The sequence below is a fragment of the Staurois parvus genome, unplaced genomic scaffold, assembly GCF_062004578.1.
Source record: "Staurois parvus isolate SC_StPar_1 unplaced genomic scaffold, SC_StPar_1.0 ptg000013l, whole genome shotgun sequence".
Lineage (NCBI taxonomy): Eukaryota > Metazoa > Chordata > Amphibia > Anura > Ranidae > Staurois > Staurois parvus.
Window position 1 is genome coordinate 6,337,501 of NW_028317809.1, and position 25,013 is coordinate 6,362,513.

Below are 25,013 nucleotides of genomic sequence, written 5' to 3' on the forward strand. Positions count from 1 at the left end.
TACTCCCACAAATCCGGGTCATTGATTGCAAACAAGATTTGTTAATTTGCACACACAAATATGTATTTTTCCTAACAAATTCATTCAAGACCATGTAGCAAAAATTAATACACCCCAATGAAAGTCTTAGGAGCAAAGCTATATTTTAGACAAAATCCTAATTAACAAGAATTTAACTACAGGTGAGTCTAATTAATCATTAAACAGGTGTCCAGCAGACAGTTGATAATAAAAGGGCGTTACTTAGAGCGTCCTGATGATGTAATTCGATGAAACATGTAGAGCAGGGCTTGATAGCACTACACTTGTCCTCAGAAGAAATTACTTTTTGCTGGGATTTAAAGTGCCATACACATGGTTTTTATGTAAGTGCAATGGTAAATGTTTTTTACCTAACAAATATGGTGTTACGCTATGGAAGTTTCCCTTTGAGGTTTTTATGGCAGTGAAGGAGTACTGTGGAGGTTCTAGAGGAGTTTTTTTTCGCAAACAATTGATCTAGAAGTGTTTCCACTATGGAGTCTGTCATCAGCATATAGAGGTGTCAAGACCACACAGACGGCCAATTTTCCTGCAGGTGAGCGCTGCGACATCTCATGCGATATTTGACCTAGCATTCCAGTTGGTCAGTTATCTGTGGTGAGTGGGGCTCTGGAGGGGGAGCACTAATTGGAGCACTACGCACAGAGAATTGCTATGGATAAGAAGATTTACTACTGTATCATCTTCTTATCCATAGCAATTCTCTGTGCGTAGTGCTTTATATTCACACCGGATGCGGATGGGGGTTTCTTTGGGGGTTTTTTTGGAACTTGCAATTTTTTTTTTTAAACTTTTATGTTTGCACAAATATTGGGACTTTAATATATTAAAATATATATATTGTTTTAGACGATTTCACTGTATACAGTTTCATGGCATCGTATATGTGCTATTTTAGCACTGTTGTCGTTTAAGCACCTTGTATTTACTTATTGGTTTATTTGGGATTTAGTCACTTGGGAGGAGGGATATAATTGCCAGCCCCCGTGGGGCATTATAGCACATACACATTTGTGGGAACGTCTTGTGTTGTAGGGAGTTCCTTCATTTATTTATTTAAAGTAGTTTTTGGGAGAGGCAGCACAGCAATTTTTATGTTTCCACATAGAATTTGCCATGGCCCATGCTGAAAAAAGAAGACTATTCGGGGCTCAAATCTGGGGTGATGAGACCAAGATAGATATTTTTGTAACTGATGGCTTCAAAACTGTATGGTGTCGCAAAGGTGAGGACTACAAAGCAAAATGCTTGGTGCCTACAGTGAAAAGTGGTGGCAGTGTCCTCCTGTGGGGCTACATGAGTGCTGCTGGTGTCGGGCAGCTGCATTTCATTGATGCTATTATGAATTCACAGATGTACTGCTCTATATTGAAAGAGAAGATGCTACCTTAATTCCATGCCCTTGGTTGTCGTGCACTTTTCCAACATGACAATGATCCAAAACACACATGTAAGGCCACATTTTTTCATTTCTGTAGAAGAACAGGGTGAAAGTGATTTCAGTAGCCAAGTATGTCTCCTGATCTGAATCCATCGAACACCTATGGGAATTTCAGAAGAGACAAGTTGAGCATCTCTCTCCATCCAGTATCCAGGCTCTAAAATTCTTGAAAAATGGAAAAAGATAGATGTTGCAAAATGTTGCCAAATTGTTCATTCCATTCCTGGAAGACTTGGTGCTGTCCTTACAAATAATGGAGGTCATACAAAATACTAGATGTAGCAGTTTTGGTTGTGGGGTGTATTCATTTTTGCATCAACTAATTTGAGTAAAACTGAATATTTTGTAATCCTAGTTATATTATTAACCTTACTTTCATGTAATGAGCTAAACAAATGTTCTATAAAACTAATAGTTCATTGAGATATTGATTAAAGTCTTACTTTTCAAAAGTGGTGTACTTTATGCTGAGCACTGTATATGTATGGTATTCATACATCTAACAATATCATTTCAAATCATTTTTGTAAAAGATACCAATTTTGTCAAAAACTGTATAAAATGGGTTCAGGTGTTGGGTCATGTGATAGATTTTTAAGAGGGATAAAAATAGCTTAGCTTGGCAGCAGAGTTTGAGCTCTCAAATTTTGGTCTTGTGACCTACTGTAGAGGGAGAATGGAGCAGCGGGTTTTTTTTTAGGTTGGGTAAGCAAGCCCTTCTATTACTCTATTCCGCCATCGCAGAAAAATGTACTGTTGTGTAAAGCACAATAGTAGCAGGATGAACGATGACAGGTCTTGTCATAATTCATATTTTATTATATTTATATACTACATTATAGCAGACTTGCCACACCACAAACGGTAAACTGCTTCTGAAGCCACATAGCAGGCACCTGCATGCTAGATTCCTCTATTTTCATAGAGCATATCAGGTGCCCTTAATACAGGGGGCTATCTTATACAAATATAAATTATCTTCAGTAGTTGATGCCTGTGCTCACCCCTTCCCATCTCTAACACTGCAGTATTAATTAGTAAGGCCACTTATCAGCATCTGGTGAATAGTGCGTTTCAGAATGGGGATCTGTCAGAGCTATTGCCCTCAAGAACTGCTCAGTATTTCCACATCCCAAATATTCACGGCTGCCAGGAAATTCAGAGTGCTGGTGCCCAGAGGTGGCTAACAGTTTAACATGTGAAAACTTGCTATACATTTACTTTTTAAGGGGCTTTGTTCTGAACAAGCATACAGTTCTTTCTTTATTGTACATACCAGGACACAGCGTGTTTTTATCTCCATTATGGTAATGTTATGCTGTCACCTTCAGGTGATTGGACACTGGCAAAAAACTTCCCCTCCTAGACATGACCCCTTCCTGCTAAACAAGGCTTCAGTTTTTCTGCTAGTGTCTTGTGCGATGGTTATGTCTGAGCAGTCTAAGCAGTCTCCCGTCCAGAGGGGAGGAGATGATGGGTCAAAAATACGTCTTCAGATAGGGAGGAACCTGGGTGTAGCCCTCATGCATTGTATCCCCTGGGAGATAGTATGTTCCATGCATATATGACTCCCACCACCTATCTGGTATCTCCTTTCTACTTCTGGGGCACCTTCCTCCAGTTCCTTTGTGACAAGGGAGGAATTTTCATCTCCCATCAATGGGGTACAGCAACAGCTTTACAAAATTCTTGCTGGCTTGAACTGCTTTGGTCATAAATGGTAGCGTTTCCCCCTCTCCTACCCCCTTCCTGTTAACTGAGGAGAAACCTATGGAGGATGAGGTAAAGGAACATGAAACTGTTCCACCAGACTGAGACACATGTGATTTCTCATCTTGAGGAATCTATTCTGGAAGAACCCCAGGGTCAGGGTTTGCCTTTGTGAGTTTTCTTGTTGAAGTTGTCTGGACTGATTTGAAGTTACTTCTTCGATATCCTCTACTTCAAAGGTTACAGGATTGAAGATCTTGGTGGCCACCGCAGCATCCTTAATCCTTTTATGTACATTCTAATTTAAAGGATATTTTGCACACAGGCCCACCCTGACAAGGTGTTCATTCCACCAAAAAAGTTTGCTCAACAGTACCCAGTGCAGAGTGAGTAATTAATATAGTATCGTGATACTTTAGCAGCCTAAAGGTCCTTCAAAAATGATAATCTGGTATCTCTTAAGCAAAACTATATCGTACACCCAAACTAAAAAACCATTAGGTATAGGCTCAACCAGATTGGAGTGAGTTTTGTGGTTCTTATATCACCATCAAATATAAGTACATGGCCAGAACATACAAACAACTCCTTTTAATTATACAAAAATATTGACAAACATAATACAGTATAAAAACACCTCCATAAACCTCTAATACCTTTTGTATGGATGCCTCCTGGTACTAAAACATATTACCCAGCCACATATGTTGAGGTATAAATCATTATTCAAAGGATTTATACAGTTTCTGAAATCCATCACTAAAAAGTTTGATATCCTATTGGATGTATATGCTGTTCTTTCCTGCAAGAACAATTGACAGGTGTCATCCAGACAATATCATTTCATTAGATACACATAATGGGAAGATCCCTATTTCCAGTAAAACATGTAGTCCAGAGGAGGATAGCCGTGCCTTGCAGTATGTATGCTGTAATCAAACCTTCCTCTTACACAGTAAATGTACATCCAAATCCAGATAAGTTGATCATTGAGATCCAAAATGACAAAGTCCGCATTGGATACTTGGAAGCAGGTGTGATCCACAGGAGGAAGATAGTAATATATAATACCCTCACCTCCCTGTCATGCCCGCCTTAGGAACACGGTCCAGAGGAGGATCAGTGTAAAAGAGCCCTTAGACCCCCCTTAACACACCTGCAATAAATGCCACATATATTTGGATAGTTAGAGAGTTCATTCCCAATAAAGCGTAAGGAGCAAAGTGAGCTAGAAGATCATATCTATAAACAAAGTGTGTCCATGCAAACACTATAAAAAGTCTTGGAAATTGTAAAAATCATTCAGAGCAATAGAATATAAATATATGGCCATATATTCATCATATCATTGCAGCCGTCGAATGATCAGGTCATTGCAGCCAACAGGAGGTAATCACATAGGCGGTTACATGGTTACATAGTTAGCCTAGTTGAAAAAAAGCCCATCCAGTTCAACCATTAAAAAAATTTAAAAAAAAGTTATAATCCTATACCCACAGTTGATCCAGAGGAAGGCAAAAGACCCAGCAAAGCACGATCCAATTTGCTCCTGCAGGAGAAAAAATTCCTTCCTGATCCCCCCGAGAGGCAATCGGATATTCCCTGGATCAACTTTACCTATAAATGTTAGTATCCAGTTATATTCTGTGTATCCAAAAAAGAATCCAGGCCTTTTTTAAAGCAATCCACTGAGCTGGCCAGAACAAACTCTTGAGGGAGTCTATTCCACATTTTCACAGCTCTTACTGTGAAGAAACCTTTCCGTGTTTGCAGATTAAATTTCTTTTCCTCCAGATGTAAAGAGTGCCCCCTTGTACTCTGTGATGACCTCAGGGTGAATAGCTCTACACCGAGTTCACTATATGAACCACTGATGCATTTATACATGTTGATCATATACCCCGTTAATCTCCTCTTCTCAAGAGAGAATAAATTCAGTTCCTCTAATCTTTCCTCATAGCTGAGCTCCTCCATGCCTCTTATCAGTTTGGTTGCCCTTCTCTGTACTTTCTCCAGTTCCCCAATGTTCTTTTTGTGATTTGGTGCCCAAAACTGAACTGCATTCCAGATGAGGTCTTACTTATGATTTGTACAGGGGTAATATGATATCTCTCTCTCTGGAGTCTATACCTCTTTTAATGCAAAAGCGGATTTTGCTCGCTTTAGAAACTGCAGCTTGGCATTGCATGCCTTTATTAACCTCCCTAACGGTATTCCCAAGTGTAGCTCGGGGTAAAACGTCTATACCAAAAGCGGTAACCCCGAGCTACACTCGGGCTTACCATGCAGCGCTGTATAGGGAGTCCCTGCAGCACTTACCTTGTCCTTCGCTCCCGCGATGTGTTCCCTGCAGCGTCCCCGGCCATCTCCTCCGGCAGATGCCGGCATCCGGCTCCTGTGTTCCGGTCCCTGTGATGTCGGGACGTACGGGCGCCGCCGGGAAATTTGAAAATTTAAAAAAAATGTCATTTTTTTTTCAAAACGATTTTACATAGTAAAACATTGTTGTTTCAACCCATTTCACATACATTTTGTCTCTAGTGCTCTGTCCTGTCCCCTGTCTGCATTTTGAATGTTCTTTCTGCCTGGAAACTTAGAAAAGTCAATGGCGTCCAAAAAGCGTCCCTTTAGGTCAAAAGCGGGTTTAGATCAGCTAGAGAACAGCGATAGTTAATCAGAACCACTTGCAGAATTGAGTGATAATGATTCGTCATCAGACACTGAAAACGATTCTGCGACTGAGCTCAGCGATGTGCGAACTTGGCGCTATATTTCAAATTTCAGTGTTTTTGGTTTGATTATATTATTGAATTAAATGTAATATTATTATATTATTATTTTTTATGATTATTTATTAAATTATAATTTATGATTTTGTGTTTCAAATTTTATCCTACCCGGGATGTTTAATAGACTCTTGTTCAGACAGATTTCAGTGAGTTATTCCTAAATATTACAGCCTACAATAAAAAAACTACATATTTCCATGCAAAATAATGGTACCACTTTCAGCACCAAAAATCTGAAAATAATCATACCGCTAGGGAGGTTAAGCTTGTGATCTACCAGAACCCCCAGATCCTGCTCCACCATTGATTCCCCAGTTGTACCCCTCTTACTATGTATGATGCATGCATATTCTTAGCCCCAAAGTGCATAACCTTACATTTATCAACATTAGACCTCATTTGCCACATAGTTGCCCAATTAAACAGTACATTGAGGTCGGCTTGTAAGTTGGAGACATCCTGTAAGGAAGTTATTCCACTGCACAGCTTGGTGTCATTTGCAAAGACTGAAATGGTATTTATAATCCCAGACCTTATATCCTTTATAAATATATTAAAACGTAAGGGTCCCAACACTGAACCTTGGGGTACACCACTGACAACCCTAGACCATTCAGAGTATGAATCATTAACCACTACTCTCTGAATACGATCTTTTAGCCAGTTTTCTATCCATTTACATACAGATTTTTCCAAGCCTGCAAACTTTACCTTACACATTAGCCGTGTGTGGGGAACTGTGTCAAACGTTTTTGCAAAATCCAAGTATCCCACGTCTACCGTCACCCCTCTGTCCAATGTTTCGCTCACCCCCTCATAAAAAGATATCAGATTTGTTTGACAACTTCTGTCTTTCATGAATCCATGCTGTCTGTTGCTTAAAATATTTTTTTCCAGCAAGAGCTCATCTATGAGGTCTTTTATTAAACTCTCCAGTATCTTCCCAACTATAGAAGTAAAACTAACAGGTCAAAATCTTTACCAAGTAATTTTAGACCTCTTTTTAAATATTGGCACTACATTGGCTTTACGCCAATCCAGTGGTACTATGCCAGTCATTAAAGATTCCCTAAAAATTAGAAACAATGGCTTCGAAATGACAGGGCTCAATTCTTTAAGGACCTGTGGGTGTATGCCATCCGGTGCTTTATTCACCTTTATTCTGTCTAAATATTTTTGGATCATATCAATTGGGAGCCAATGTGGATCATCTGGGGCTTTGTCAATAACATTGCCCATTACGGACAAGAGCTCCCCCATGCTCGTTTGTATACACAGAGCAGAAGAAGGTATTTAATAAATTTGCCTTCTCTTTGTCCCCAGTCAACCACTGTAGATTATTTTGTAGCGGGCCTACATGCTCCGACCGGACCTTTTTACTATTAATATATAGGTAATGGCGGAAACGGCATCCTGACTGGTGTAGCCAGATCTCCCGGCTGCCTTAGAGGTAGGCTGTGTATGTTTTGGCATGCTTTTGAAATTGGCTTTAAAATGGCCACCGAATCTTTACGGCTTACTGGCTTTAAAGGTATGCCTATTGAACCCAGTATCTTGAGAGACGGGGTGGGGGACTCTCTGATTCAGTCATTCCTACCCTGCTGAAGGCTAGGATGGCAACTTCAACAAAGATTTACTACAGAACTAGGAAAGCTTATTTTTCTTGGTGCGAGGCTAGGGGATTTCTTCTTTGCGAGTACAGTGGATATAAAAAGTCTACACACCCCTATTAAAATGTCAGGTTTCTGTGATGTAAAAAAATGAGACAAAGATAAATCATTTCAGAACTTTATCCACCTTTAATGACCTATAAACTGTACGACTCAATTGAAAAACAAATTGAGATCTTTTAGGGGGGGAGTAAACCTGAAAAACTAAAATAATGTGGTTGCATAAGTGTGCACACCCTCTTATAAATGGGGATGTAACTGTGTTCACAATTAAGCAATCACATTCAAAATCGTGTTTAATAGGAGACAGTACACACCTGTCATCATTTAAAGTGCCTCTGATTAACCCCAAATAAAGTTCAGCTGTTCTAGTATTTCTTTCCTGACATTTTCATAGTCGCATCCTACAGCAAAAACTATGGTCCACAGAGAGCTTCCAAAGCATCAGAGGATCTCATTTTTAAACGGTATCAGTCAGGAGAAGGGTACAAAAGAATTTCTAAGGCGTTAGATATACCATGGAACACAGTGAAGACTGTCATCATCAAGTGGAGAAAATAGGGCACAACAGTGACATTACCGAGAACTGGACGTCCCTCCAAAATTGATAAAGACGAGAAGAAAACTGGTCTGGGAGGCTGCCAAGAGGCCTATAGCAACATTAAAGGAGCTGCAGGAATATCTGGCAAATACTAGCTGTGTGGTACATGTGACAACAATCTCCCATATTCTTCATATGTCTGGGCTATGGGGTAGATTGGCAAGACAGAAGACTTTTCTTCCAAAGAAAAACATCCAAGCCCTGCTAAATTTTGCTGAAACACATCTGATGTCTCCCAATAGCATGTGGGAAAATGTGCTATCGTCTGATGAAACTAAGGTTGAACTTTTTGGCCATAATTCCAAAAGATATGTTTGGTGCAAAAACAACAGTGTACATCACCAAAAGAACACCATACCCACAGTGAAGCATGGTTGTGGCAGCAGCATACTTTGGGCTATTCTTCTTCAGCTGGAACAGGGGCCGTAATCAAGGTAGAGGGAATTATGAACAGTTCCAAATAACAGTCAATAGTGGCACAAAACCTTCAGGCTTCTGCTAGAAAGCTGAACATGAAGGGGAACTTCATATTTCAGCATGACAACAACCCAAAGCATACATCCAAATCAACAAAGGAATGGCTTCACCAGAAGAAGATTAAAGTTTTAGAATGGCCCAGCCAGAGCCCAGACCTTAATCCGATCGAAAATCTGTGGGGTGATCTGAAGAGGGCTGTGCACAGGAGATGCCCTCTCAATCTGACGGATTTGGAGTGTTTTTGCAAGGAAGAGTGGGCGAATATTGCCAAGTCAAGATGTGCCATGCTGATAGACTCATACCCAAAAAGACAGTGCTTTAATAAAATCAAAAAGTGCTTCAACATAGTATTAGTTTAAGGGTGTGCACACTTATGCAACCATATTATTTTAGTTTTTTATTTTCCCTCCACCTAAAAGATTTCAGTTTGTTGTTCAACTGAATTGTGCAGTTTATAGGTTACATTAAAGGTGGAAAAAGTTCTGAAATTATTTATCTTTTCTGAAATGATTTATCTTTGTCTGATCAAGGGTTAGATTTCATTCTTTGCAGTCCTTTTTTAAAGACTGATTGCTTTACATTCCCTGGTGCATGCCCTTGGGCAAGGGGTCACATGTATTGTTCCACCAGTTGATACTCTATGGAATCTCAACGTGGTACTTTCTGTATTGCAGAAATCTTTTGAACCCATCCAAGATATTCCTTTAGTACCTCTGACTCGGAAGGTTTGTTTTCTGGTTGCCTTTTTTTTTTGGAACAGAGAGAGAAACCATTGTTGGTTCTCCACTGTGACCAGATGGTTCTACAGCCCCAGCTGTCCTTTTTACTCAAGGCATTTTTTTCTTTTTCTTCCTTTCTATCACAACCAGGAGACTGTCTTGTTGTCTTTCTATGCTAAACCTCAAAGGACAGGGTCAAGGCTCTTTATACCTTGGATGAGTTTCCTGCTATCAGGAGCTACCTGAAACTGACTGCAGCCAGTTTCCCTTGTTTTGCTTCCTGAAGGCCCAAGGAAGGGTCATGCAGCTTCCAAATCTACCATCTCTCGATGGATTTGTCAGCTTATTTCTCATGTTTATAGTCTAAAAAGAAAAGGTCCTTTGTGATAGCTCATTCTTCCAGGAGCGTCTGTGCTTCCTGGGCTATTTGACATCAGGCTTCGGTAGTTGAAGTTTGTAGTGGTGCTACCTGGTCTTTCATTTATACTTTTAAGTTTACCAAGTGGAGGTTCAAGCTGCTGAAGATACCACCTTCTGTAAGCGAATTTTGCAGGCTGCTTTGTGGTGTTATAACCTGTTCTGGTTTGGTTGTTTGGGGGCTGTTAGCTTGTTGCTGTGTTGATGTCCCCTCATATCCAGTATTTTGGGACATCCCAGTCATAATGGAAATGAAGATGCTTTGTGTGCTGAGATGTATGCAAAGAAAATTTGGATTTTTGGTTTACCCATAAAATTCTTTTCTAAGAGTACCTCATAGGGGGGCGTGGTTGGTATGTGAAGCAGCACAGATGTGTGTCGCAGAGGCTCCCATTATCCGGCGCTATTCTCCTGTTCCTGGGGAGCTTACCTTCATCATCCTGCTCTGCAAACTTCCACCTTCACCTGGGGGACTTACTCCCACCCCCCTCATGCCATTAAGGAAGTCATCCAGGCAATTGTCGGGCCTCTAGTGGGCCTCGGAGCTCTCCACCGGCTACGTGTAGCGTGGCCATCTTGTCTGCATTCGTGCCATCCTGGATATCTGTAGCGGTGTAGACTACAGAATGGGTGCCTCAAGACTTTCCATAATTTTAAAGGGTGCCTAAGGACTGTCCATAATTTCAAAGGGTGCCTTGACTGAAAAAGGTTGAGAAACACAGGTGTAGACAGTCGAGCAGCTTGAGCCGGCCATAGCTGCAACAGCGGGGGAAGGAAATGAGACTACCTCTACTATCCTGTTGGCCATAGAGGCAAGTAAAACTTCCCTCATGTCTAAGATATATTCCTTGGCCCTGGATTGTGGCCTTATTTGGCAAGACCAAATAATCCGGGGGTGCTTGGGGTCTGCCGAGTCCCGCATTTCTGAAGTGGAGGACAGTACATCTAATCATGCTAGAACCCTGTCTGAGCTCCAGCGCCAGGTGAATCTCCTGATGTCATGCTTGGAGGATGCAGAGAACAGACTGCGCCACCATAATGTGCGGGTGGTCAGTCTGCCTGAGGGGGCTGAAGGGGATGACCCTGCGGAGTTCGCGGAGTCCGCTGAGTCCTTCTTTAAATAAGTCCTGAACCTTCAAAACGTCTCACTGGCCTATCAAGTTGAGTGGGCACGGAGAGTCCCCACAGGATCTAGAAAAGCTGGTGCTCCTCCACGTTCTTTTTTTTTTTTTTTTTTTTTTTTTTTTTTGGTTTGCCTCCTGAATTTCGGTGACCGAGACCTAATTCTAGCAGAGGCGCGGAGGCAACAAGACCTGCGTTATGAAAACGCCCTTCTGCATTTCTGTCCGGACTTCTCTCCAGAACTACAAAAACGCAGGAGATCCTTTGTGGAGGTGAGAAAGAGGCTCCGTGAAAAAGGCTTTCAATACAGCATGTTGTACCCTAGCAAACTAAGGGTACAGCATAATGGATCCACTCAATTCTTTGACACCCCCGCCATGGTATCCATCTGGCTGGACTCCCTGCATTGATCCTGAGGATGGACTCCCTATCATATACCCGGGCTTCTGGCCTTCCCTGGGTTTGGTGTGTCATTTACCTCTGTTCTCCCTATGCTCACATTTAGCCTCTACCAGGCTGGACTTTTGACTATTAGACGCCACCCACTACTGTTTGAGCGCTATGCGCACCATTTTTTTCTAGTTTTGGGCTATAAAGTTTCCCTGACTGGGTTTGTTGTTTGACCAGGGAAACGGGGATGTTTTTTGTTGGGGCCTTTTTCCCTTATTTTTTCCCCATCCCTCCCCTTTTTTTTTTCTTTTTGTTTTTCATGAGGTACTATTTTATTCCTTTTTTGCCTGCTTGTGATGTCCATGATGAGACCTGTGGAATTGACCCTGCACTACTCAATGCTCCTCTGTCTCCCTGTTGCTGTCTACAGGTATGGCGTCTACGTTGAGAATAGTCTCCTGGAATGCCAGAGGCCTGAACTCTAAGGTGAAGATGGGCAGTTGGATTCTCTCCCTGAGGAGGAACTGGATTCAATGCTCCTTTCGTGCTACCTATGCTCGGGGGGTGTCCATATTGTTGCATAAATGTCTTAATTGCATTGTGCATAATGTGTTTTCTGACCCTGCTGGGAGGTATGTGGCTGTTGTCCTGGAAATCGGTTCCCTCAAATTAGCCTTGATAAATGTTTATGTACCCCCTCCGTTTAATGGCTCAATCTTGTACACCGTTCTAGATAAATTGGCCTCTTATGCCCCTGAAAATCCTTATCATGGGTGACTACAACAAAGTGTTGGACTACTCTCTGGATACCTCCAACCCGTCCAGAGTGCCTGACCTAGACCTTTCAGCCTGGGTTGACTCCGCTGGGCTTAGTGAAGTCTGGAGGTGGAAACATCCTGGTACTAAACCATCCTACCTGTCTGTCGCATGTGTTTGGTACCTCCTCCAGATTGGATATGGCCTTTCGCGAATGCTTCTCTTATGGGTTACTGAAGCCATGTACCTCGTGGGGGGAGTGTCGGATCACATGCCTTTGTTCTGCAGCTGCCTACAACTCCGGGCTCTCGTGCCTGGCGTTTGCACCCTGGCTGGGTGGCGAGTCTTCAGTTGACCCCGTGTTGGCGGCCCATTTGGCCGCCTTCTGGCCGATCAACATGGACTCCGCTGCCCCTCAGATGGTTTGGGATTATTTTAAGGCCTCTACGCTGGGAGAATACATTTCAGCTAATAAGGCTGCTCGTGTGAACCAGAAAGCAGATACCATTGCGCTACATGAGGCAGAATTAGCTTGTGCCCAATAACATGCACCTTATCCCCCTTCTGACTCTCTCATAGCTCTTCAGCAGGCAAGGAGGACATTATTACTACATTATCGTAACTGAACTCCGTGTTCGGCGCGCAGGAGTGCTGAAGACATTTTTGAGATGAGGGATAAAAATGGAAAATTGCTTGCTCTACTGACAGCCGATTCTTTTATGCCTACAGTAATACCGTGTGTTTACGCCCAGGACGAGTCCCTTCAGCCCTCGGGAGAGGGTATCCTCCAGGCATTTGTTTATTTTTATAAATCCTTATACTCCCCCATTCCAACCTATGAGGCCTCCCAGGTAGGGACCTTTCTGGACAGTGTACCTTTTGCATATGCTATCAGATGAGGCTAGGGAATGCTGGATGCTCTGTTCACCGAGGAGGAGGTGGCCGGTGCTACAGCTCCTTCTCTAATTGAATGTCCCCTGGCCCAGATGGGCTTCCTGTGGAATGATATAAGCAATACTCTGAGGAGCTAGCTCCCAGGCTTCTATACTTATGGGCAATTCTTACAAACGAACACCTTGCCCCAATCATTTTTATGAGGCACATGTAATATTGTTAGCTAAGCCTGATAAGAACTTGTTACAGTGTGCGTCTTATAGGCCTATTGCCCTCTTAAAAATGAATCTCAAGATCTTTACTAAGATGCTTGCAACCAGACTTATGACAGTCCTTGATCTTTTGGAGTCCCCAGATCAAACAGGCTTTATACCCAGTAAGGCCACAGACATTAATCTTAGGAGGGTATATACTCATATTGGGTCCGGACAACCGAGTTTTGGTTTTTTTAGACCTTGAAAAAGCATTTGATTCTGTTGACTGGAGGAATATGCAGGAAGTCCTGACACGTACGGGATTTGTGGAGGTATTTTTCCGCTGGATAGGTTTGCTCTGTGATCATCCTGTTGCCGCCATTTAGACTGGTGGCAGACTCTCTAAGTTCTTTCCGGTGGCTCTGGGCAACAGGCAGGGCTGCCCACTGTCTCCGGGGCTTTTTGCCTTCATGATGGAGCCCATTGCCTTGGCTCTGCTGGCTTTTTCCTCGATGTGTGGGGTACAGGTGGGGAATTTGGAGGAACAAACTGCCCTTTTTGCTGACGATGTGGTGCTCTTCCTGGAAGACGCAGGGCCTCCTTGTCATCCACCTTATCCACATTAGATTATATAGCTTCTTTTTCTGGTCTCTGCGTGAATTTGCCTAAATCTAAGGTTCTCCCTTTGGGCAGGGATGCGGGAAGCCTTCCACGGCCCGTTTCGCTGCTCCAATGGGTGTAAAATATTTAGGGGGTAACCATTACTAATTCCGTGCTTGATTTCATAAGGTTGAATGTTTCCCCTATCCTTTTTCATTTCAAACAAGATTGGTGCCTGGAGGAATCTCCCTCTCTCGATGATTGGCAAGGTAAATTTGATCAGAATGTGTGGATTCCTTGTACTTCCAAGCTATGCATGGTTTGGAAGGGTGGTGTTCCTAGGCTGTGGCTTGAGATCATACAACAACCTTGGAAGGAAGGTGGTCTAGCAGTGCCTGGCTTCTATAAATATTTTATAGCTGGTCAATTAGTTTTCGCAAATAGATAGTTGACAGGCCCTCTGGATGATGCTGCAGTTGCCTTAGAGGTGGCTGTGGTTGGCTCCTATGAAGCCTTGGCCCATCTGGTACACAGAGGTTAAAGGTACCCACATGTTTTGACCGGTTCCAATTAGATGAGTATTAAGGGCTTGGTCGGTGGTGCATGGGGCTGAATTTGAGGGACTTTTTGCTCCCTCACCTCATGCTCCCCTGTGGAAAAATCCTAATCTACCTAATTTTTACACGTATCAGGACCCTATTGTATGGACAGTGTTTGGGGTGAAAACATTGGGGAATATTATACATAATGGTCAGTTGAGAACATTTTGATGAGTTAAAGGCCTTGTATCACCTACCTAATAATTCTCTTATCAAGCGCAATTTGGACCCTCTGGGGTTTCCCTTTCTTCCTCGGATCTGGAGTCATTACTGCGGGACAATGAGTTATCTAAGCCCTTATCCACTATATACAGGTGAAACTCGAAAAATTAGAATATCGTGCAAAAGTTCATTTATTTCAGTAATGCAAGTTAAAAGGTAAAACGAATATATGAGAGAGACTCATTACATGCAAAGCAAGATAGTTCAAGCCGTGATTTGTCATAATTGTGATGATTATGGCTTACAGCTCATGAAAACCCCAAATCCACAATCTCAGAAAATTAGAATATTTTGAAAAGTTGCAATATTCTAGGCTCAAAGTGTCCCACTCTAATCAGCTAATTAAGCCATAACACCTGAAAAGGGTTCCTGAGCCTTTAAATGGTCTCTCAGTCTGGTTCAGTAGGAATCACAATCATGGGAAAGACTGCTGACCTGATAGTTGTGCAGAAAACCATCATTGACACCCTCCATAAGGAGGGAAAGCCTCAAAAGGTAATTGCAAAAGAAGTTGGATGTTCCCAAAGTGCTGTATCAAAGCACATTAACAGAAAGTTATGTGGAAGGGAAAAGTATGGAAGAAAAAGGTGCACAAGCAGCAGGGATGACTGCAGCCTGGGGAGGATTGTCAGGAAAAGGCCATTCAAAATTGTTGGGGACTTTCACAAGGAGTGGACTGAGGCTGGAGTCAGTGCATCAAGAGCCACCACACACAGACGGATCCTGGACATGGGCTTCAAATGTTGTATTCCTCTTGTCAAGCCGCTCCTGGGCTAAAGAAAAACAGACCTGGTCTGTTGCTCAGTGGTCCAAAGTCCTCTTTTCTGATGAGAGCAACTTTTGCATCTCATTTGGAAACCAAGGACCCAGAGTATGGAGGAAGAATGGAGAGGCACACACTGCAAGATGCTTGAAGTCCAGTGTGAAGTTTCCACAGTCTGTGTTGATTTGGGGAGCCATGTCATCTGCTGGTGTTGGTCCACTGTGCTTCATTAAGTCCAGGGTCAATGCAGCCATCTACCAGGAGATTTTGGAGCACTTCATGCTTCCTTTCACAGACAAGCTTTATGGGGATGCTGACTTCATTTTCCAGCAGGACTTGGCACCTGCCCACACTGCCAAAAGCACCAAAACCTGGTTCAATGACCGTGGGATTACTGTGCTTGATTGGCCAGCAAACTCACCTGACCTGAACCCCATAGAGAATCTATGGGGCATTGCCAAGAGAAAGATGAGAGACATGAGACCGAACAATGCAGAAGAGCTGAAGGCCGCTATTGAAGCATCCTGGTCTTCCATAACACCTCAGCAGTGCCACAGGCTGATAGCTTCCATGCCATGCCGCATTGAGGCAGTAATTGCTGTAAAAGAGGCCCAAACCAAGTACTGAGTACATCTGCATGCTTATACTTTTCAGAGGTCCGATATTGTTCGATGTACAATCCTTGTTTTATTGATTGCATGTAACATTCTAATTTTCTGAGATTGTGGATTTGGGGTTTTCATGAGCGGTAAGCCATAATCATCACAATTATGACAAATCACAGCTTGAACTATCTTGCTTTGCATGTAATGAGTCTATCTCATATATTCGTTTTACTTTTTAAGTTGCATTACTGAAATAAATTAACTTTTGCACGATATTCTAATTTTTCGAGTTTCACCTGTATGTCTCTTTTCCACAAAACTAGTAAACTCCTGGAGGTGTGTAGGACTAGGTGGGAGGCAGTAGTCCCTGACCTGGATAGTCTCAGCCCGTGGCCAACTAATACACTTTAAATTCTTACACCTTATATATCTGACCCCAGCCAAAATTGCTAAGATTTTTGAATCCGCTTCTTCCTCCTGTTGGCGTTGTCTGGCGGATGGGTCTGATTTCATGGACATATTTTGGGATTGTCCAGCTATACAGGAGTTTTGGTTGGTAGTTTTCCGGTGCATTCAAGACGTTACCACTATATCGCTTCACCCTTCTGTGAGACATTGCCTACTTAGTGTGGTGGATGATTTGACCCTACTACAGCTGTACGCACACTACTCACCTTACTCTTCTTCCATGCTAGGAAACTAATTGTTCTCTCATGGAAAAGACACATGCTCCTACCGTGGGGGCTTGGAAGTTCCAGGTTAATAAGACATTACCCTTTTACTTGGATTTGTATCTTAAAATGAGAGCTCTCCTCAAGTTTTACAAGGTTTGGGGCAGGTGGGTATCATCTTCCCTTACGGTCTCGGAGTGAATATTCTACTACGATTTTCTCCTATTAGGGTCTCTTTAAAATGATATTTGTTGAGCATTTGAGTTGGTTGTTATATTACTAGTCTAAAGCTTACCTCTGTGCTTTGTATTGAGTGAGAATGGCTCTTTTGATGTCCAGTCACCTGAAGGTGGCAGACCAAACCTTTCATAAATGAGAGGAACATTCCCTGTGTACTATGATGTACTCCAAGAAAAGGATTTTACAGGTAAACCAAGAATCCCATTTTCACCTACTGTGTTTTCAGTAACAGCTACAGCATATGCTATGCAAACAGGAATTTACCTCTAAAATTATTTAGGTTTTGTTTTTCTAAATCGCTGTATTGCCAACTAGTCAAGATTTTATGGCATGAAATCTGTAGTTAAGTGAATCATTTAGGATTGCGGATTTCATTTGTAGTGAGAAAATGTAACACATTTGTTAATTCCAATAATTTTCATGGTTTAATTTCACTGAAGCAGATAATAGTCAGGCAAGTGGGATTTTCATAAGAAACACAGCAATTGCAATCTACATATTTCTCTCTTGACAGGTTTACTTTAAAGTAAAGCTAGCTTGAGAGAAACATGGGGACTGCCATTGATGAAAACATTTGTATTTTAGTCACCCAGCTGTTGTGTTAATCCTGTGGCATCTAAGCCATGGATCCAGAACAAGGATAGGTCTCTGCCCTGTGTTCCAAGTAAAACTGGTGCTGTAAGAGGGTAAAACTCTTTTGTGCTGCAACTCAAAGTAGGTCAGAATGCTCCAAGCAAAAAACTTTGCTACGTATCTTTCAAGTTTTGAGTGCATAGGATATTACTGCTAATTGTTAATCCGTTATTAAACATTATTCTTTCTACAGGTCTTTGGGTGTCCCAGACAAGGAGCCTGTATCCAGTTTACCAAAACAGAATACCAACAATCCTCCTGATATGTCTGGCTGGAATCCTTTTGGGGATGACAACTTCTCCAAATTAACAGAGGAAGAGCTGCTGGACAGGGAGTTTGACCTGCTAAGATCAAGTAAGGGACAATTGAAGGCTTATTTTGCTTCACAATAAATTGGACATACAGAACTGTCAGCCAAAGATTGTTCAGGCTCGTGGACCACAGTTAGACTCCAAACTTCTTTCTACGTGTCTGAGGGGCAACATTGTGTCCGGATTAAGTGAAAAAATCTACAAGGAACAGCTATAGATGACTGAGGGCATTACACAAACACAAGACAAACTATAATGTGCCCTACTTGTCCTCTACTGCATATTATTTTCATGGGTTGTGTCAGACCAGTGATGCCCTTTGACGATGCTTGAAAGGAGAGTTGGTCCTTTTTCACATTATGTTAATGTTTGTAATGTCCATGATATGCATCTGCCTGTAAGAGTAACTTTCTTGTTTCCAAAACATGGTTAAATAAACCTGTTCATATCATTCTCTGTTTGTTTTGCTTGAATGTGCCAAAACCATTTACTTCCATCTTAGTCTCTCAGCTGGTTAATGCCAGCTTGCACAAACCTTACATAGATTGGAAGCCTCTAAAGATACAGTAAGGAAATTCCCGTCTTTTTGTTTTCACTTGCTATGTTTTGTATTCACTAAAGATGAGCGAATTATCAAGAAGTCCACTCTGCTATCCATAACACCAAGTTAAATTGTGTTTTTTTTTTTTTTTTTTTTTTAAATACAAGACACTACTGGTTATACAAAAAAAGATAGTTCAGGAATGCTGATACTCAAACCTAGCCACTGCTGCAAAAATGGCTGTTAATGTACGAATTAAAGCAAAGCTAAACCTTTTAGAATGTCAGTGATGCAATATCTATAAGCTCCCTCTCTGGAGCTGACTTTTTCTTCCACTTTTTCTGGATTGAGGTCTTTGGCCTGCTTAATTGGCTGTGCTAGCACTAAGGTGTGCTAGGAAGATGCATTTAGCTATGCATGAGGCTATAAGCTGCAGATTGAATACATGGGTGATGTTTTTCCTCCAGTTAGATTAGTTTACTCTATTTTTAGGATTCATTTTTCACAAGCATACACAAGTAATAATTAAGAGGTAGGGAAGACTCCCTTACTAATTCACAACCCAGGTAGTAGTATCAGTCAGTATGCCCGTAAGAATCAAGTATGTTCTGTAAGATACAGACCCAAAAAAATGAGTCTAACACCCGCCTATGGACTGAAGCTAAGTTAAACTTAAAAAAAAAAAAAAAAACTACAAAAAAAACCACACACATTGGTGGAAGAAACAGCTTATTTAAATAAAACAAACTCTACATTTACATTGCTCATTTTATTTAAATTCAGATACAAATGAACCAGAAGGTTCTCCATTGTGCCACAATGGGCCCTCCTCTTCCTTGAATAACCTTCTGTGGTTGAAGTAGCAGAGCTACCTATCGTCTTTAGATAACTAAATCTCAGAGAAATAATGTAGGGTAAATGGAGCACTAGATTGCCATTCAAATTATGTAATTAATGAGAGTTGCATATATTGCTTTTCCTCACACTTCTGCTCATGTGCCACATTTTTTTGTAACCTGTTTTTACAAGGCTAATGTTTTGATATATGGTGCCTTGTTCAAGCCCCCACTTTAAGCCATTGCCCAATACTAACAGGCTTATGAGCTATTATCAACATAGCTGAAAGTCTGCATACTCATGGCTATCTACAGGAATTGCAGCCTATTTGCCTGCTGCACTGTGGGCTGTTATAATTGAGAGGAAGCAGGTTTACACCATAAAAACAACACCGTTGTATTGGGAATTATCAGAGAATATCTTCTGGCCATGAATGAGCCTGATTTAAACAAAAATCTTTAACCTGGGAGATTTATTCGCTCATCTCTAGTACTCACTAACCAGTTTATACTCATTTGCATGGCACTGTCCTTTCTATGTTTCAGAATGTTTCAGAATCCATTCATAAAGTCTAACAGTTATGTGCAGATGCCAAAAACTTTACTAATTCTTTTATAGTATAATGTCTTTACATTCTTTATTTTAACCTCCAATCAAAAATTATTATACAAGTTTGTGATATTCCTAATGCAGTGTTTCCCAAAGTGTCAGAAATGTGCCAATGCACATATATACTCACCGGCCACTTTATTAGGTACAGCTTGCTAGTACTGGGTTAGAGCCCCCTAGAGATGGCTGTGCATGAAAATCCCAGTAGATCAGCCTTTTTTTACACACTCAGACCAGCCCATCTGGCACCAACAGCCATGCGACATTCAAAGTCACTTCAGTCCCCTTTCTTCCCCATTCTGATGCTTGGTTTCAACTTCAAGTGGTCTTCATCACATCTAGATGCCTAAATGCATTGAATTGCTGCCATGTAATTGGCTGATTAGCAGTTTGTGTTACCAAGCAATTGAACAGGTGTATCTATTAAAGTGGCTGGTGAGTCTATATCCATAATTTAGATTTTGCTCTTCTGTAGGAATGAAAAAGAGGATAGCTGACAAAATAATTTTTTCTTTCAAAATTTAAATTAGCGCGCTATCTTTATTAAACGGAAATTGTCTCCATGAAAAAATATGCTTACACTTGTGACAACTGACAATTGCTAAAGAGAATACAGTAATGTAAACCAGTTATCATAAGTGTCAGTGATGTGGGTGAGCTTAACAAAGAAATACGTCCTCGGTGAGCTCACAAAACTCTCCTTCGAGAGTGCAAAATATTTTATTTCATGTGCACTGCTCTATTCACATCACAAATCCCATAGTTCATCTTGGGAGTGAGCAGGAGGGTGGCTGCGTTCCCACATACAGTGGGTACATGGCCAGTGGCTCTCCCGACTTGACATCACTTCTGGTCCGGCGGCTTCCGCGTTCCACGTTGGTCACCGCTGCTTTCCACCGGCGCTCCTCCATCCTCCCCTGGACTTGCCAGCTGTATGAGCTACATACACCTTAGGACCCAGCTGATTACTTTGGGAAGCTAGTGATGATGGCCGTTTTCTAAAGAAACATGCCTGTTTGCTCCTTTTTCATGTGAGTTGCCAATTGGCTTTTTAATAAATTCCTTTACTTCTATTGCTGCATTTAGTCTGGTGCCCTTTGTGTTCCTTTTTATTTCCTCTTTACATGGAGAATGGACATAGTGACCCTCTAACAGGAAGTAAAATCACAGTAGCAAAAAAAAAAATGAATGCGGCTGAGATCAAAAAAAGGTTCTCTTTGACTTTAAAGTACATACATATGTAGTGATTTTTTACTAGTTTGATAATTGGACTGTGTAGTAGATGGAAAAGAACAAACTCAACTCAGAGTAAAGGACAAGGGTGGACATTCAACTGGCTTTTCTGAAAATTCATAACCGTATATATAGGGAATTATTAATTTTTATAGGGCTTGCACATTAGGAGTGCATATTCTTTGAAGAAACTAACGGTGAATACGGGCAGAGCACACATGCACCCACAACAACCACATAATGTCGAACTATAGAGGCCTGACTAAAATTATGTTTTATCATGTTGGTTGCTGGAAAAATATAAATAACATATAATGTGATCAGTTACTTGGATTGGAATATTCTATTAGGTCATTACCATGTAAAACAATAAGTTAAAAATAGGATTTTTGACGTACCAACAAAATGTATTTACTGAAGTAAAATACAGTACAAGAAGCAGGCTTCTCTAAGGCCAAGTCCACCTTTAGGACCAATTTATGTTACATCCTTATTAGGGTGTAACATGGTGCCAAGCAGACCTCACCCCCAAAACAGATCCCTCACTGCCTATACAACCACATCGTTCAGAGAGATCTGTGAATGAAAAGACTACAAGTCCCATCTAGTACTGCAGCAGGCAGAATTTTAGTTCCTAATGGAACACAAGTGCAGTGATAAACGCAGTCATAATCCATTCACACTTCCTCCAGCTCTCTATCTGAAAGCCGCTACGGCGATACAAGCTGAGAGCTGGAGTAAGAGCAAGATGCTTTGCAGGTTCAATTGCAAAAAAAGAATACATTTGCCCCAAAACTGTCATCAGAGGTGGCTTGAACATCCATCTGGTAAATTTAAAACAAACATGGATACAGGCCCAGGCTGCAGCTTTGCAAATCTTAGAAATCGATGTTTTGATGCTCAAGAGCCTGTGAAGCAGTAACAGATCTACAGTGCCTTGAAAAAGTATTCATACCCCTTGAATTTTTTTAAATTTTGTCATGTTACAGCCAAAAACATAAACGCATTTTATTGGGATTTTATGTGATAGACTAACACAAAGTGGCGCATAATTGTGAAGTGGAAGGAAAATGATAAATGGTTTTCAAATTGTTTTCACAGATAAATATGTGAAAAGTGTGGCGTGCATTTGTATTCAGCCCACCTTTTGTAGAACCACCTTTCGCTGCAATTACAGCTGCAAGTCTTTCTGGGTATGTCTCTACCAGCTTTGCACATCTAGAGAGTTAAATTTTTGCCCATTCTTCTCTGCAAAATAGCTCAAGCTCTGTCAGATTGGATGGAGAGCGTCTGTGAACAGCAATTCTCAAGTCTTGCCACAGATTCTCAGTTGGATTTAGGTCTGGACTTTGACTGGGCCATTCTAACACATGAATATGCTTTGATCTAAACCATTCCATTGTAGCTCTGGCTGTATGTTTAGGGTCATTGTCCTGCTGGAAGGTCAACCTCCGCCCCAGTCTCAAGTCTTTTGCAGACTAGATAGGTTTTCTTCTAAGATTGCCCTGTATTTGGCTCCATCCATCTTCCCATCAACTCTGACCAGCTTCCCTGTCCCCGCTGAAGAAAAGCATCCCCACAACATGATGCTGCCACCACCATGTTGCACGGTGGAGATAGTGTGTTCAGTGTGGTGTGCAGGGTTAGTTTTCTGACACATAGCGTTTTGCTTTTAAGCTATGTCCTCCACATGGCTTCTCACAAACTTCAAACGGGACTTCTTATGGCTTTCTTTCAACAATGGCTTTCTTCTTACCACTCTTCCATAAAGGCCAGATTTGTGGAGTGCACAACTAACAGTTGTCCTGTGGACAGATTTTCCTACCTGAGCTGTGGATCTCTGCAGCTCCTCCCGAGTTACCATGGGCCTCTTGGCTGCTTCTCTGATTAATGCTATCCTTGCCCAACCTGTCAGTTTAGGTGGACTTCTCCACAACTTTATCTCTGGCCTTTCTGGTGTGTTCCTTAGCCTTCATGATGCTGTTTGTTCACTAATGTTCTCTAACAAACCTCTGAGGGCTTCATAGAACAGCTGTATTTATACTGAGATTTAATGATCTGAAGGCAATTGGATCCACTAGATTTTAGTAAAGGGGGCTGAATACAAATACACGCCACACTTTTCAGATATTTATTTGTAAAAATTTTTGTAAACCATTGATCATTTTCCTTCCACTTCACAATTATGTGCCACTTTTGTTGGTCTATCACATAAAATCCAAATAAAATACATTCACGTTTTTGGTTGTAACATGACAAAATTTAGAAAATTTTAAGGGTATGAATACTTTTTCAAGGCACTGTAGTATGATGTGCTTTAACAGGGAAGGAAAGAACCCTATCTTTCAGTCTATAGGCTTAAAGATAATTGCATGACCCATTGGTGGAACAAGAGGTAGGAAGATCCCTGTGGGAACCTTCAGGAAGCATAAAGCGAGCATCTGATTTTCTAAAAGTGGCAGGTAAACTCTCTCACCGCCAGAACCATGTTCAGACAGTAAAGAGAGAAATTTCCATAGGATGCTTTAAAGCACAGGACATAATGAAGGGTGGGCAATATTCTGATTAAGGTGGAACCCAGAGACAACTTTCGGGAGACAGTCTTAGGCCTCAAGACAATCTTCTCCTTGTGTAACATTAAGAAAGGCTCTTTACAGGATAAGGCTGCTAACTTGGATACTCTCCTCACAGAGGTGATTTGCCACAAGAAAGGACACCTTCTGGTAAGGTCAGAAAAGGGTATATCTCTCATAGGTTCAAAGGCTGCTTCTGAAGAGCCCAGGGAACCAGTTTGAAATTCCAAGGGGATATAGGGGAATGAAAAGAGGGTTTATCAAGCAAAAAATTTCAGGAGAAAATACACTTTCATGAACTTTAGTGCACACGAGCACAATATAATATCCAATTTGAGGTAAAATATAAAGGATGATATTACACCAAGTAAATAGATACCTTATGCTTTAAAATTGCGCATGGCCGTGGAATGGCGGCAAACTATGGTACATTTAAGTATCCATAGGCGATGCTTTAAAAGCTTTTACAGGTTACAAAATTAATTAAATTGGCGGTCTGGTGCTAGAATTATTGCTCTCAATCTGGCATTTGCGGCAATACCTCTTGTAGGTGTGGGACCTACCTGGGCATTCGCATTTGCATGTGAGAACTTGTAGATGGGGGCGCTTTACAGTTTTGAGATCAATTGATAGCATGGGCTGTTACAAGTACTGTTTATTAGACCCTAGATCTCTCCTTTGTCCTCCAAAGCAGCCAATCAAACAGAGAGCGACTTCTTTGGAGGGCAGCTAGTAAGCAAACAAATAAAATGGTAATGGCTAGTAAACCAACAAACTGAAACTGGAAGTAAATCCTTCTCACTTCTGATTTCCTACGCTATAGAGACAATCAGGGAACAGATGTTCTGTCGCCTTCTCTATAACAAGCCAGGCAGACCGCCTACAGCAGGCAGGACATTGTAAAAGTGACTGGGTGGCTGTATAGTCACTCGGATCACTTTTACATTAAAGAAAATCACAGAAAATTCATGGCTGCAGCAGGGTAACAGAGTGTTGTGGCTGCTGACCCTTCAGTGAAATGCATAGTGTGGGCTGTGCTTTCCCCTCCTGTTCTGTAACACATCACAAACAGTAACAGACTACTTCCACAGATTTTTGCCACTGACAGCCGCGTTTGGAAGTTTTGGCTCCCAATCTTCTGCCCTTGCTCACCATATTTTAATGATGTTATATATGCTTTTATTCTGGCTTTTTTTTTTATCATGGGGGTTGCATTTAGGGAGGAGGTACATTTTGGCTTTACTTTAATGGGTTCCCAAAAACTGGCTGCTCCGTTACCTTTTTAATGTCTTATTAGTATTTCCACCTAGGAGCAGACTCTTGACAGCAGAGAGAGTGAACGTGAGCCCACAGC

General features: G+C 41.5%; 1 protein-coding gene across 2 annotated transcripts in view; it reads left to right on the forward strand.

Annotated features, from left to right (window-relative positions):
• Positions 1-25,013, forward strand: part of BMP2K (BMP2 inducible kinase) — a 231,130-nt gene that overhangs the window by 175,599 nt on the left and 30,518 nt on the right. For both annotated transcript variants that reach the window (XM_089675396.1, XM_089675406.1), the window contains exon 14: positions 17,749-17,909. In XM_089675396.1, coding sequence (XP_089531522.1) covers positions 17,749-17,909 — 161 coding nt within the window. The remainder of the gene's footprint in view (positions 1-17,748; positions 17,910-25,013) is intronic.